The sequence below is a fragment of the Strix uralensis genome, chromosome 4, assembly GCF_047716275.1.
Source record: "Strix uralensis isolate ZFMK-TIS-50842 chromosome 4, bStrUra1, whole genome shotgun sequence".
NCBI classification, from domain to species: domain Eukaryota; kingdom Metazoa; phylum Chordata; class Aves; order Strigiformes; family Strigidae; genus Strix; species Strix uralensis.
In genome coordinates this window covers 106,280,374-106,297,073 of record NC_133975.1, presented here as the reverse complement: position 1 = coordinate 106,297,073, position 16,700 = coordinate 106,280,374, and the positions used below count along the sequence as shown (strand labels likewise).

Sequence of the window (16,700 nt, the reverse complement as noted above, 5' to 3'; positions counted from 1 at the left end):
TAAGCTTCAGTAGGAGGCTTGATTCTACATTCAGATGTCCACAGATTTGGAAAATGACTTAGCCATTAATCCCTTTTGTTTTAATACCACTCCTGTTACCGTAACTGTAAGTAGTTTGTTTTAGGGGGCAGTGTATGTGGAGCTCCATTCTTCTACAAGGGATTGTATAAGCAAATAGCAACTAAGATGAATGAGAGTCTCCCTAAGTTATTATTTCTATGTTTTCCTCTTACCCACATATCAGATGGCTGAAATCTTAATGGGACTGTACAACTGTCCAGGAACGTTCTTCCAAGCTCTAGAAATATTCTGTCTCTGGAGTCTGAATAAGCACACAGCTAAGTGCTGAGTTAAGCGCCTGTACCTGACTACTTCTTTTGGCATCTCTCAGAATTTGACTCAGACTATTCAGTTAAACAGTACAAGTTCATGCCCTTGCAAGCCATTCACCTGTCTCATCTTATTATTCTCATTTTACTCTTTGCCTTGGCTTCCTGTGAAATCACATTTCAATTTCAGAGTTCTTTTTCTTACACTTGAGATTCAGGATTAAGCACTAGACATTTGTCTAAAGGACTACACAAGGATTCTGTTATATTTTCCCTGATTTATAATTTGACTCAGCTGAAACTAGGCTATTTGGCATCCAAGGATGGGATCTGTCTCCCCAGGTGTAGACATCTCTAACAGCTCATCTAGACTTGTCTATTCACTCAGACTTCCTTACAGCCTATGAAGAGGAGTATGTACTTGCGATTTCTCTCATTTTAGACTAGATGCTGAAAACAGGGCCAATGAATTGCATCCTAAAAGTGCCCTTGCTCTACATCGACTGTAAAGAAAGCCTAGGGAGGCTACTCGTATTTAAATGCCTGTAAAACACACATCTAAAATTAGAAAAATCAGCTAACCTGAGTCTCCAGCTGTGCAAGTCACTTTTCTAAGAGCAAGCTCACAATGCCTTGTGTCTCTTCAAGGCCTGGCTAAATGGCCATAATTTCACCATAGCTTCTCTTGTTTTTACACATTAGAGATTCTTGGTTTGTCTATTTGGGTTTCTTTACCTTTTTGCATTCAGTAGAGTACAAAGCCAATAGCATTTGGATTTGATTGGCACCTGAGCAGGTTTGAAATGCATGAATTTCTCTTTCCCTAATGGTTCAGACCAAGAAGTGGATGGTTTGGGAGACAGGATAAAACATTTTTACTTTCCACTCTCAATTTAAATTGTGTCTTTCTTAAACAGGAAACCAACAGATAGCTGACTTACAAGTGGACTATTGGCTTACCCCATAACCATGATTCAGTGGTCTGCAAGGCAGATTCAATGCACGGTTTGCTGTTTACATCCATGGGAGGAGAATAAGTAAGGACATAATGAGTACAGATGATCATAACAAGGACTTATATAATAAAAGTGTCTGGTTATGAAATTGGATGCAACTTTCTTTTAATTCTTATGTAACACCATATGTAAAACACACAATCAAATGTAAATATTTTTCCAAAACATAGCAGAGATGGAGACAAATCTTGACCCTTCCCCTCATGTTATGTACATGTCCTTTGACTAAACATATTATACAAGCATATTATATTGCAACTGTTTTTCCAGTACAGGAAAAAGATTATTTCACCCCATATTGAAGCCATATAAATCACATAAACTTTGTATCTGTGAGTTTTACAATGAATACACTTGTATGGAGGATTTTCAGTAATTTAGTACTTTCAGTTCTAGTGGTTTGTATTAGGTGGGTCTTTTTTAAATTGTACATTCCCTGGGGTAATGTGTAGTGTTATAGACCCTGGCCCTTGACTAGAGGAGTGGATGTAATAATGTAATGATAATGAAATGGTGGACACAAGAATCTGTGAGTCCACATTGTAAAATGGTGATTTCTGCAAAGAGTAGGAATGTCCAAACCTCTCATCTATCACAGTCGTCCAAAAAGTGTCCCCTGTTGCCAATTATTAAGTCTAATTTTTAGATTTCCTGAATTCCTCCAAAGATAGTTTGACTGGTAGGCACATCATTTGTCAACTGGACATTTTATTCATGAACATATGATGAATTTTTAATGGTTTGTATTCATCAAATAATCAGAAATAAAATTTTAATTTTCCCCAAATTTTTAGTCATTATTTATACTGCCAAGGGCTTGATTAAGTGTGTTACAGGATTAAAGTGAAATCTAAAAGTGGACATGGGCAAAATTCAAATACTTCAGAGAACTTTTCTCCTTTTTTAAGTGTAGTATATAGCTTAAAGAAGATTAGAAAATGAATGGATTCTGTGGTTCCCCCAGGAAGTCTAATTTCCTATCACTTAATTTTTTCATGTTTTCAGCCCTCGTTATCTTTCCTCATTTATTGCGTGGAGCTTAATCACTTGTACATGCAACTTAGTTCCTTCTAGAAATAATATTTTCTGTTTCTTCAGGATGTGGACATTTATCAAGGCTGTAGAGTGGTGATTCATACGTTTCACTGGTGATATATTACTGACTTGAAAGGCAAACACAGCAAGGCAGCAGCAGTAACCACACTCCCAGGGCTTCAAAATAGGTTAAGCTCATGCTTTTCATTCTTCCCCCAATACGCAGCCTTGCCTTTCTCCTCTGGACTTGTGGAGCTCTGGCACTGGGAGACTGGAAAGTAAACGTGAACAGGCAGTCATCTGTTTGCAAGCAAGTTTTTTCCTTTTCTGTATTGCAGGCTTGAAGGACTGCTTTGCTGTAGGTGAGGTACCCAAAGGCAGCTGTGGAGGTGGGGAAGGCAGACACGGTGCTGGTCCCGCATTTATGATGTTGTTTCCCTCCTGCCACCTGGTAGTCCTTTCCCGTTGCAAGTCTGAAGCAGAAGGATGGGGAAACAACTACTATTATGTATTTCATGGATATGTATTTCATGGATAAAGAGCAGAGCGCGAATCCTGCAGGTCCAGGGAGAGTTTGAGCTGAGGAGGGAGAGAGAGATATGAAAGACAGGCAAGTATCCGTCTTTACCAGGATGTATCTATCCTTACCATCCCCTCGCTGCATATTTTTTCAGGTGTTTGTTACTCAAAGTGTGGTGGTTTGCAAACAAATAAACCTTTTCAGTCGTTAATCCAGGAAGAGCACATGTGCTGTAATATGTCAGAAAAGCATGGTTTTGTTTTTGGAACGTAACCAGCAGGTCTTGTGTTTTGTACTGATAAGAACGCTTTACACTGTTCCCTGGATCAAACACAGGAGCATAAGGACAGATAGTTTGAGTGAGATTAAAAATCATCTAAGTCAGTAATCTCTCTGTGACGATAGCAAATGCTTTAGGAAATAGAATAGGAAATCTGACATCTGTAAGTGACATTTCTCCTAGGTACTCTAAGGTTGCAAGACTTCGAGTTTGAGAGTGAGTTCATGTCACACTTGGTAGACTTCCATCAATTTGTCTAACAGAGTTTGGATTCGATTTATTACTTTTGGCATCCAACCATCCTGTATCAGTTAGTTCCACCAATTTATTTACATGTGACATAAAAAAGTAGACCAATTCATCTTCTTGATTTTCCACACATTTGCCATAGACTCCTTCAATCATCTCTATTCCGTTGAAGGGTCTATTTAGTTTCTTCTTTTTCAGAAACAATTCTATAGATCTGATTTATTTGTTATTCTTTTTTGCACTTTGTCTTATACTGTTGGATTTCTTGAAACATCCAAATTTAGAAACTGTTGGAGATGCAGGTACAGTATAGTCTTCTACGATGGCTTAACAGTATCGTTTGTTTTTTAAAAGTTACTGACATAACCATTTGTTTGTTCTGACCACTGCAGAGAACTGTGCTGATGTTTTCAAAGAATTATCCCTCAGTTTTTTTCATTTGTGAGAACTTTGAGCAGGAGAAGACCCAGGACAGAGCCCTGTGGGTTTCCAGCAGGTTTCACCACACTTAATAGTACAGCTCTTTCATTAGGGAATTCCTTCTGAATTCCTAGGGGAGCACAAGCCTCTACTAATAGTTTTGTACTGTCCACTGTCTGATTTACTCCAAAACTCCTACAAACTCTTCATTCTTATGAACTTCCACAGACACACCCATTGCCCTTCTTCCAAAAATAAAATAAAAAAAAAGATAATCCATAATAAACAGAGGCAAAAAGATTTCACAGCTTCAACTGTTTCCCTGTGACTCTTGCTTCCAGAAATGCTCTTAAATACAGACATCATTCATCAGCATTAAGTACACTGGTTAGTTTCCTGCTCTACTGGATTTTGCATTGGTAGTTGCTATGTCTTTAGGCAGATATTTCTCTAAATATTTTTTTGGCCTGCTTTAAAATTTTACTATTTATTTGCTACAGTTTACCCTTTCTTCTGTTTTCTTTATTTGTACTTGATTTCAACTTTAAATTATGTCCGTTTCTGTGGTGTACTGTTTAACCTTTTAGATTTTTTGAGGGGAAAGTGGTCTTCTAATGTCTTCTTTTGATAGGTAATATGTGTTTAATATGAATCCCTAATATCATTAAATAGTCCCAGTGCCACCTGCAAGCCTTTCCCCTTTTAGCTGTTCCTTTTAATTTCTTTTTAGCATCCTGCTTAATTTATATCCAGCTCCCTGCTTCGAAATGAAACGTTGGCATAGTGAATGTTTTTAGCTTTTTTACTCAAAGTTGTTCATTTTAGGTATGTTTTAGTCAGTGTTCAGCCAAATAATGTCCATTCTTAGGACAAAATCAGGATCTGTTTCTTCTCTTGTGGGTCATCTTACTAATTATGCCAAGAATGAATTATTAAAGATGTCTGGAAACTTAGTTACTAGTCAGTCTGTCATGATAGCAGTCCACAAAAAAAGAGAATGTTTTGTTGTTTGTGTTTAAATTCTTCCCTCTCCAAGAAAGTAAAGAATTGTGTATATGTAGTGCATGTAGCTTTTTCTCAGAATACAAGCCTCCTAGATTTCATGGCAATAACCCTTCTAACTCTGCCGTGTTAGTGGTGGCATTAAAATGAATTGATTCTCTTTCAATTATACCTAACCACTGAGACGATGAAGAAGATTCTGGTCCATTTGAAGCAATTCTGATATCCTAAGAGAATAAGTAATCATAAGAACACATGAATTAGTCTTCCGAAGTAAAACAAAGTTGCTTTTCATTCTTTTCTAGATTCTGAAGCTTAAAAGGATGTGAAGATAATATATAGCATGAGCATCAACCTATTAATAAACAATGTGCATTACAGTCTGTTCTCACCTATAGTTAGTGATATAATATTATTAGATATCCAAAAGTTTTACATCACAAGTCTTCTTTTACTTACCTACACATCAGACAGATACTAATGAGGAAGATTTCATTACTTGCAGATAAATTGACCACACTAATGCTGTTAATATCCATCCCAATTCCACGCTAAGATCTCTCAGAAAGACTATCCTGCTGGCTTGTCATATAAAGTCAACTTTGCTGCAGTAAAAGACAAGAACTTAGGTTTAAAAGCATGTTCTTATTTTGTGTTAAAAATTAAAGTATGCATATATTGGTATACATTTACAGAGAATATGCTTTCCTAGTAAAATTTTTGACTGTGGAATCAGGTTTTTTTGAGCAAAATTCTATCTGGTCAGGAGAAGTCCTGAATCTATATAATAGAATAGATTAGAATAGAATGAAATAGAATCTATTTCAGGGCAAATATGACTGACAGATATTTTTCTACAAATATGAGTGTGTCAGGAGATTTTCCTCCATGCTTAGGCAGTTTATTCTCTTGCTTATTTTCAATTAAATCTTAGTTCTAATGAAAAGTTCTTGAATGAGTACACTGAAACCTGCAATTCTCTGTAAATCAGATAAGCCATTTTGTGAATGTAGCTTGATATGTCTTCATGCTAAACTAAGTTCAGAGTTTCAAGGTCTGTGGAAAGGAATATGTGAACATTACCTTTTGTTCTTAAGAGTATATATTTCTCTTATGGGAAGCAGTTTTCCCACTCGTAGCAATGAAGATGATTTTAAAGTAAAAAATTCTGTAAATCTTATATTATGATGGTGAAAAAGCAGGGAAAATGCTGCTGTATTGCACTTCTGTCTTGTCGATATGGAGTTCTTTGAGTTGAGCAAAAATATGATAAGACTTTTTTCTATTTTAATGATAAAAGGAAAGAAAATAATCCATGAAATTCAGAGCATCTGAAAAATCCCAAATAAATTAATGTTTTAAAAAATCTATTATCTATCCATTTTCTGCATTGTTTTCCTGAGTTTCTAGTAATTCTGTGAAGTACTTAAATTACCACTTGGTTCTTAGAAAAAATACCTGGGTACTTTCTAACCTTTGAAAAGAACAGCCTGCTTTGAAAATAGCAGCTGACATAAAAACCAAAACCTCATCTTTCTTGTTGAGTTGAAAGTTTATGTATTTGCTGTACCCTACACAATCTAAATTAATTATGTGAAAGAGCCAAGTCCTGCTTTATAATGCCTGTACTGCACTTTTTTTTTTTCTTTTCCTCTTTTCTTAACAAAATGGCCTCTCCTAGGCATCCCACCCTTGATTTTTCTTTATTTCAGATTCCTTCTTCCTAAGGCTCTTCAGTGTCAGATATCCATCAATTTTGCCTTATTTCATATCCATTCTCCCCACATATTCTTTCTTTTGCCCTGATGTGAATATATCTTGAATGTTTTGCCTGGTCTTCTATGACACCCCATAAAGCCCTGCAACCCTTCCCCCTTCTTTTCCATCATAAATAACAGGAACAACAACAATGACAATTAAAACCCCACCTTTCCTTCACACTCATAACAACTTCACATACAAGTGTCTGAGAAAGCCATTCTCATAACTTTCCTTCCAAGTTAACTGATGAGGATTTTGTACACTCTTGTATTAGTACAAGCAGCAGATGAGATTCAATTTCTTTTGGACTCATGTGATCAGTTAACAGCAACTGGCATAAAAATTAAAATAAAGTATATATGGTGCCACCAAAAAAATACATTCTCGGTGTTTCTTATCCTTCGTTTCAGTAAATTTTCTTTCATTCATTCATTTGGTCTTGTGATTGATTTGTGTCATTTTTGTAAATCTAAGGCATGAACAGTAGACTAGATCTACAGCTGATGTAGCTGTTCAAAACATCACTGAAATGTTACTGATAGTAGCCAAGAGTCTTCAGTAGGTAAATAGGCAACTTTTCTTATGAAGACGGTCGAGTTTATAGAAAGAACACAAAATGGCATAGGAAATACAACGCATAAGATAATAAGCATGTTTTAATATCAAAGCTGTTCTAGTTTTCATGAAGACATATGAAACTCCTTAAAAAAAGCTTCTTTACAATATTGTACAGTCAGTTTAGCTTCTAAAAGTGTCTTTTCTCTTTCTGTGACTAAATGAAATGCAAAATAATTCTGCTGCAATGTTAGGAAAATAAACTCACTAATACTGGTATTGATTTTCTGCTCCATAAAGAAGTGCTTTTCAAATTTTTATTTTACCCATGACTTGTCTCTCATTGACTGGATAAGGGGCCAAGTTCCATCTATGTCTGTTTTTAACAGAAAGCAGAGAACAAGATCCCCAGCCTTTAGCTGGTACTCTGATTGATAATGCTCTTTTTAAATATGTTTACGATGTATTATAATCTGTTTATCCCAATTAAATAATGAAAAGACCATAATCATAGCCTCCATTAGTTTTCTGGTTTAGACCTCAAATGGAGATGTTCATCTTACCCTAGCTGGGGAAGGGTGTGGTTGGTCCATGTAGTAGGCATGGGGTGTGATTTTCTGAAGTGCTGGGCAATTGCAGCTCTCAGTGACTGCTAGCAAGCTCCAGACTTTCTGAACATCAAAGGGATGTCTCCTAATATAGTCACTCCAGTTCTAAATCAAACACTAGTCACGTTTTTTTCTCCAAGATCTCCTTCTCCTACCTGCTCCAACTTCTCCAGCCATGGACTTGCCTCCTTAGCAGAATTAATGCTCCAATTTCCTCTACAGGAGAGCTGCACAAAAGCAAATCAAAGACTTACTCTTGCCTAAATAGTAAAATCATGCTACCTAACTGTCAGCAACTGGAATCTGAGTTTTACTAATTATGAATTCCTTTATAACCATAATTATGAATTCCTTTATAACTAATATACATTCTAATTCATCCCTTTACCTGTTGGATAACAGACCAAATAAGATGTTTATATATTTTACAAGAAGGAAGTGTATATATGTGCATGCATGTTGTGTGTGTGTATACACTCATACATACTTGCTTTGTACAGCTTTGCCACATTTTGAACTATTCCAGCTGACCAGCAATCATTTGAGCTGTAAATTTGAGTACCTGAAGGTCCCGCATGAATCAGTTGAACTTGTGGCCCTTTGCTTTTATCAGTCTGTCGGCACTGGCACCAATGTTACTCAGCATTGTTCAGCATTATGAGGTGCAGCGTGTTACAGCACCCTTGCAGAAGCTCACAGCTTCCCTCTGGGTTGTCTTACAGAGCTTCACAATTGGTAGGGCCCATGCCTACACTGAAAACAGCACTGTCACCAACTAGGTAAGTGGAGCCAATATAATCCAATAAAAATTACCACGATCATCACAGTGATCAGCAGGTCCCAAGTCATAAATCTGGTAATTCTTATCTGTCCTACAACCCCCATAAACTGTGCATTTGGGCACTTTTATCTCAGCCTTTCTGCTCAAGAACCCACAGAGCAACCCTAAGTCATATGATACAGCATAATAACCTGTATAGAAAATAATTTTTTGAGGGAAAAGGGAGAGTAGAATGAGTCTTATGTACGTTTATATTGCTTTCAAGGTGACTCTACCCATCATAGACATGATAAGCATATAATGACAAATGTATTCCATCCAGACTGGAAATGAAAGCCTATATATCTCAGGGAGGAAACACCACCTTGCTGTGTTTCTGCTTCATGGCTGCTTACTACTCTGCCAAACCCAGATTTAGGCTTTTGGGGAAACAAGGTTGGAAGGCGGTGGGCATAGCTAGCTTTTATTGAAAAGCATCTCTCTTGTCAAAACTGTGCTTGGTTTGTAGCCATCTAGTGACGTACCTTGAAATACTCTCTGGTTCATCTGTTCCTTCTTGGCTATTTATCTCTACAAAATGTAATATCTAAAAGCGTTATTCTCAAAGAGAAATCTGATTAATAAATTACCCTTTCTTCCTGTGGCGTAGCCTGCAGTTATCGGTCCAATAAGGCTCTGTGTTGAAGAAGGTGGAAGTGCTGAATACAGAATACAGTAGAAATATTTTATTATCCTCTAGAGATTCACACTTCACATTCTTGTCTGTAGAGCTCTGGAGTCTGCTAAGTTTTCTAGGGGCTGAAATCACAGAGTATAGAACATTGGATTGATGTTTCTTTCTTGGTGAATTTCTTCTGGCTTTTTAAAAAATTATTTTTCTTGGATTTATTTTTGGCAGGATTTTAAGACACTGATTTACACTGCTGTTGTGGAAACATGGCAGAGAAAAGTCAAATCTTACATAACTTTACAAATCTTACAAAACATACATAACATAACTTATTCATCAGTGGGTCATTTTATTTCAGTAAGATTTAGCTTAATGATTAAAATTAGGATGATGATTTTTAGAAATTGCTTAAAATACAGTATGTGGTCACAGTGTTAATAGAGTGTACCACATACATTTGAAATGCAGACTTTCAGTTTTTTCAAAACCAACCAGAAAGCCTTTTATTTTATTCTGATTCAGTGGAAATTTGGCATTTCAGAAATGCTTAAGTCACATTCAGAATTCTCTGTGAAGAAATCAGATGGGTTCTTTAAGTGCTGAATGCAAAGAAACCATACACTGTGGGAAATGCAAAGAAACCATACGCTACACATAGTCACTGCTGTAGGCACCATCTCAGGAGTCAGAGGATCTGCATGGAGCCATCACCTCTTTCATCCACAGCCTAGATGTAAAGCACCTTTGCGACTGGTCTGGTTCGAGCCCACTAACTGCATGCAGCAGTCAGCCCCAGGATTATGAGATGTGTCTTCTCTCCTACTGTGCTGGGGAGTCCAGTGAGAAAGGAGAGTCATTTCCTGCATACCCTCCTTTGAGTGGAAAAATGCTGCAGAGGTATCTAATGCATGTGCCCTGTGAAGGCCATTCTCTCATTGTGTGAACCGCGGGAAATAGTTCAGTCCATTGACTAGGTACTACTCAGAGCTATCACACTTTTGGGTACAGGTCTTAGGCTAATCAAAGAACAACAAAAGTTGCATGGATTTCAGTGGCACAGGGCCAATTTCCATGACAAAGTGTATGTGGTATTTTTAAAATATTATACTCATCAGTAAAATGCAGGAACATACTACTGGTTATAAATTACAGTTTACCCATTTGTAGTCCTATAAAGAGGCAAAATGTGACCAAGAAATATGTCACTGTACTCTTTTTCTTTCAGTGAATTAAGCATTAGTTCAAAGAATTTCCATATGAAATCTGAAGACTTATTTGCAATTTGGAAAGCATTAAAAAGAGTTCTGTTTGTTTTCTGGTATACCTTATTTCACAAGGACAACTTTTTTGTCTGGCAATTATGTTCTACTATTTAGAATGATAACACAGAATGAACTAACGTTTTATTCCAACGCAAATTAAGAGTGATTTACAGTTGTTGATCAACTCTCCCACTGCCAAAGTCAAACTGAACTCAAGGTGAAAAAATAGCAGGAAGAACTGTTAGTTTAGGATAAGCAGATTTTTTTTCCAGCTGAAACTACAGAGGGTGTTTGAGCCAGTAATCTTGTGGGCTGCTGGCTGGGAGTGAATCAGTGCATCCCTGTGCAGGAGAGCTTGCCATCTAACTGAGGCACCAACAGCCTCTGCAGCAGCGCCCTGCTGCTCTGCCCACTAGAACGGACATTAAAGTGCATATGATGGTCAGTGTGCAGGTATCCATCACAGCTCTGTTTAAAGACAAAATTAAAAAAAAAAAGCAAAACACCAAAAAACCTAAAAAGAAGAAAGAAACAAAACCAGGCTCAACTCTTCATCAAAGCTGAGTATTGGGTATGAATCACTGCTTCTTAACTTTTGCTTCATGTATCTGATGTTAAACAAATCCAACAGTAGAAAGTAGGCTGACTTTAATCTGACCACACATAACAACATGCCTGGGTGAAAAAGACCACATAAGGTTATGAGATTTATACCATTTTGAAGGGATTGTGAGTGAGATTTTAAGTAAAGCTTTACAAATAGCATTGCATGGTATTGTGGGGCATTTTACTGTTTTGACAGATGTTTGGTTTCTGTGAAAAGTTAAATAATCTTATAAAGAGATTTTGTCCTTTTTTCCTCCATAAGTACATGTAAAATATTACCACAATTAATATTTTCATGTTTTCTTTAAATGAGGTCCAGTGGGAAGTAAAAGAAAAGAAACTGTACAATCGTTAAAGCTTTTCACAAAATATTTTAATAAGGATGTAACAGCTTCCACATTAGCAATTTTCAAACTAAAAGGAGCTGACTCACAGCCCATTGAAGTGAATTAGGATTTTTTCTCTCATTTCGATGGGCTTTGAATCAGACAACTTTGAAATACTAAATTTATACATTCATTTAACAGTACCTAATTTTTGGTGAAAGAAATGTACAAAGTAGTATCCTGCTTTTTGCTGCTGAGAAAAGTTAAAGGGTATAATTTAACAAAAACCTGTATAAGTCCACCACTGCAAATGCTAGATGCCTGAATTGTCAACTTTACACTTAACACTGTACTTAAGCACTGTAGCTACCAGTACAATGCTACGGGTATGCTGCTACTAGAGATTTTTCCCAATCTCCTGCTTCAGATTGCCAGTAGTTATAATTAATACAACCACAGTATTGTGCTAGAGAAGTGATTTGTCACAGGTACAGGGACACCTGCCACTGTGTGACACTGTTAACATAGGCGGTAGAAAGCAAAAAACAGAGCTGCTTATTTCATCACAGTCCGTACCAATTCTTACGTCTGGCATAAGAGGGAGCAGGGATAGAAGGTTTTGTTTAATCAGCTGTCATTTATCAAAGAAAGCTTCATTCGTCTATATGAAAGTTGTTCTGTCAGAATATGGGAAGAGAAAATTCAAGAGAGAGAATTTTTGTGGGAGAGACAATGTAGATGAAAGAGTTAGAAACAGTGACAACCTTTTTATCTGAAAAGGAGCCTTCTTGAGCATCACCCATTTAAAATGCAACCTTGCAAGTAGCCACCACAGACATAAGTACACAGTATAAATTGCTTCAGAGAAACACATTCACAACACAGTGACACAAATCAAATAAAAAATCAAACAAAAAGACATCTGGTACACAATAAAACCAAGATTCTCAGAAATGAAACATTAAGAAGCTTTGGGCCAGTATATTACATTGGCAACCTATGAAACCCATTTTATTTTTTTTAGTGCAACAGAAAAAGCTAGAGCTAGGGTAATAGCTATTATCAAACAGCTACTTTTTTTTTTTTTTTTTTGTCAAGTATTTATTTCAGAGCCTGATGGAGATTTTGAGACTAATCCCTCTTTTTCCATGTAGGCTAAAGTGACTTTGCAGCCACCCAGGTCATACAAAACTGTCTCAGCTCCCTTCATCGCTGTTTCACAGCTGATGGAGCAGGTGCAAGACAATAGCTTCACAGTCTAGTGCTCCCTTTAAACTTGATTATTAGCACACTTTATTGTATGTATGGACACATTCAAACATTTCCCAGCTCAGTGCTCCCCCCGGCTCCTGGCTTGGCGCTCTGCTGCCTGTGAGTCACAGGACTGTTTAACTGCCGTTATCAGCAACCTGCTGTGCAGCTCTGAAGCACAGCAATAATCAGATTTTTTTCTGAAGACCTTTTCTGCCCTGCTTCCCCGAGCGTAGCACAGAGTGCCAGAGCCCCAGTGAGGTGGAAGCTGTCTGCAAAGCAAAAGACGGCTCCATGACTATGCTGCTTCTTTTCTTGGGGCCTTTTTGCTCCCTGCTTTCTCTTTTATTCCTGGGGGTGGCAGAGAGAGGCTACTTGCTCCTTCCTGGGGGAGGACAAGCTGTGTGTTGAGGGGACTTTTCCCAGCATTTTTAATCTCTGAGGAGGGAGGTGCATACTGATAGATGCTGAGCAGGGTTGCTTTCAGTTTTGGGGGAGTCTGAGCCTGACTGCTGGGGCTTGACTGAAGAGGTTCGACTCAGTGGCTTGGGGAGTCCCACCAACCAAGGGAGAGGGCAATCTGTACAAAAGGTGAGGGGAGAGGTTGCTGTGGGACCCATACAGCCACTCATCAGACACAGAAAGGGGTGGCAGAGCCTGGCTGCCAGACCCTAAGTCAACCTACGAGTGCAGCAATTTGCTAAGTGGGTGTCAAAGCATCAGTGACTGCACCCGCTTTCAAGGGAGGCAGATAGGGAGATGGGGCAGCAGACCGAGGATGTGGGGTTTTCTTTGCTCCTTCTTGTCCCAAACACCGCTGTTGGTGGGCAGGACTGAAACCCCCTCCCTCCCGGCCTCCCCATGTCACAGCCCTGGCCTTGCTCACCCTCCTGCTGGGGGGCAGTACAGTAGGGGAGCGGGGGGCAGGAGTGCTTCCTCAGAGGGTAGTAATCCTGGAGGTGCAAGTGCCATTCCTGTACATGCTCCCTGACTCCAAGTTGTCTGGGGGAAAGTCCTCCACGCTGTATGCCCTGCTCTTGAGGGCAGTGGCATAGTAGTCGATGGGTTCCTCTGCAGCATTGTCCATCCAACTGAGGCAGAGCAGCCGCTGGAAGGACCGCTTGAAGTTGTCCGAGAGAAAGCCATAGAGGATGGGGTTGGCACAGCTGTTGGCATAGCCCAAGATAACGGAGAGCTGGCTGATGGTGGCATCATCCTGCTCTACGAAGACATTGACCAGCTGCACGATGTAGAACGGCATCCAGCAGATGACAAAGACCATCACCACCATCATGACCATGAGGGTGATCTTGCGCTCAGAGCGTTTGCGTTGCTGCCAGCCAGCCTTCAGGGCCACCATGCGCATCTTGGCAATGATGAGGATGTAGCAGAGGCAGATGGCCACCACAGGCAGCAAGAAGCCCATCAGAAAGGTGTAGATCACAAAGACGACCAGCCACCTCTGCGTGGGCTCTGGCATGAGCATGTTGCAAGCCACCGTTCCATCACTGTTGGCCGCTGTGTTGGAGAAGATGATGATGGGCAGGATGATGAGGATGGAAAGCACCCAGACACCCAGATTGACCATTTTAGCTACAGTGGGCCGGCGGTACCTAGCCGCCTTGATGGGGTGCACCACAGCAATGTAGCGGTCCACACTGAGCACGGTCAGGCAGTAGATGCTGGTGAACATGTTGATGGCATCCACGCTGAGCACCAGGCGGCAGAGCAGTGAGCCAAAGGGCCAGTGGTGCAGCAGGGTGGAGGTGACCAGAAAGGGCACGCTGAGCATCAGCAGCTCGTCCGCGATGGCCAAGTTGAGGATGTAGATGTTGGTGGCCGTCTTCATCTTGGCGTAGCGTAGGATCACGTAGATGACCATGGAGTTGCCGCACAGCCCCACCAGGCATACCACGGAGTAGATGAATGAGATGAGGATGGCGCTGCCCTGAGACTCGCTCAGGGTGCTGTTCGGAGCGCCAGAGGAGTTCCTGCCGCCCGAGTCCATGCCCCCCGCCGCCGCCTCCTCCGAGGCGCTGCCGGCTCCGCCGCCACCGCTGTCGCTGCCGCCGCTGTCGCCGCCTGCCCCGCCCGGAAGCCTGGTGCCGGTGCCATCGGGGAGCATCCTCTGCCCGGAGCTCCCCGCCCCCGGCTCAGCGCAGCAGCCGCCCGCCGCGGGCCGGGCTCGGCATCCCGGCGGGGCCCCCGGCGCGGCGGCTGCGGGGCGCTGGCATGGGGAATGAGCCGGCTGCCGGCGCCGCTCGCTCCGAGCGGCAGCGACTGCTGCTCCCCGGCTGGTGAATGATTAATAGGCAGCGGCGCGTCACCAGCTACGAAAAGTAGGAGGGAAAGAGAGAAAAAAAAAAAAATGCAGGAGGAGACGTAAGTGGGTGTCCCTCCCAACCCACTCCCCCCCGCCGCCCGCCCGCCTCCCATCCCGCCCTCCGGCTGTTCGCAGCTCTGGCAGCTCCCGGAGTGCAACCTTCCACCTTGTCCCCACTGCCCTCCTGCCCCCCGCAATGCTCCCCGACCCCACACTGCTCTTCCCATCCAATATTGTTTCCCTCACCCTGCACTGCCCTCTCACCCCGCACTGGTGTGTCCCCCCCAGACAGCATCGTCTCCTCCCCCTCCATCCTGCACTCCTCCCCCTCCATCCTGCACTACTCCCCCTCCATGGCACCGAGGTCCTGGCCAGGGGCACCGCAGACAAAGGGACCATCATTTCTCCTTTAGGAAAAAAGCCTGGGTCATGGATGGGTGGGCAGTGTTACCTGGGCAGGCAGCCTCATGCCTACACAGCTGCTGTAACCCTCTCCTGTCACCGCACCATGTGCTTTGCCCACCCCATGGCGCTGGCACCAGGCATGGCACTAGACAGATCACTTAACCTCTCACTCTTAAGTGCACAGCACTTCCTGGAAACAGCAATGCCCACGCCTCCCACCACCACGCAGCTCCATGCCCCCCCACCTTGTCCTGTCCCACCACCCCCCACCAGATATCACATTAACAGCATCCAATACTTTACAGCCCTGTCCTTCACATGCTCTGTCCCAGAACATGCCCCCCCCCATCCCATTGTAACACCCCAGCACATGCTCTGCCTCTGTCCATCACACATCCAACAGTGCAGGCACCAGTTTGCACACTACAGCTCGCCATCACTATTTACACCAGGATGGTGCTACGCTGCTATGCAAACACACAACCTGTCCACTCTTCTGTCCCCTCACATACTGCTTCCACTCATAGGATCACTTCAGACTCAACCATCACATGCTGCATCACCAGCGCTACAACCCCCTCTCTTAGTATTGTACTTAAAACATATGCATATCCTGGGGGTTGCATCTACAGAGAGTGAGGCTATAAACCCTCCTCAGCACTATATGGTGACACAAACCATTGACACCATCTCCATTCATATACTATTTCAACATATACATAGCCATCACTACATAAATGGCTTATCCCACACTACACCCATACACCCACAAACAGCTTCTACGCACTGACCCGTACCACGCTGTTTTGTACACATACCCTGAGCGTAGACAAACACAGTCATATACACTGATAGCTACTCATACTGTCCTCTCTAGACAGACACTGCTGCCTTACATGCCTCATCCACCCCACCAGTTCCAAACACACATGAACACGAGCAGATAGTCACAGAATCATCTAGGTTGGAAAGGACCTTGAAGATCATCTAGTCCAACCGTTAACCTAGCACTGACAGATCCCAACTACACCGTAACCCTCAGCGCTATGTCGACCCTACTCTTAAACACCTCCAGGGATGGAGACTCCACCACCTCCCTGGGCAGCCCATTCCAACACCTAACAACCTGTTCTGTAAAGAAATGCTTCCTAATATCTAGTCTAAACCTTCCCTGGCACAACTTGAGGCCATTACCTCTTGTCCTATTGCTTGTTACTTCATTAAAGAGACTCATCCCCAGCTCTCTGCAACCTCCTTTCAGGCAGTTGTAGAGGGTGATGAGGTCTCCCCTCAGTCTCCTC

At 41.5% G+C, this 16,700-nt stretch overlaps 1 protein-coding gene across 1 annotated transcript; it reads right to left on the bottom strand.

Moving 5' to 3' along the window:
- Positions 1-11,445: 11,445 nt before the first annotated feature.
- SSTR1 (somatostatin receptor 1) lies at positions 11,446-15,300 on the bottom strand. The gene has a single exon (XM_074868337.1). It carries the CDS (start codon positions 14,794-14,796, stop codon positions 13,609-13,611), a length of 1,188 nt encoding a protein of 395 aa, XP_074724438.1. The 5' UTR covers positions 14,797-15,300; the 3' UTR covers positions 11,446-13,608.
- Positions 15,301-16,700: the final 1,400 nt, after the last annotated feature.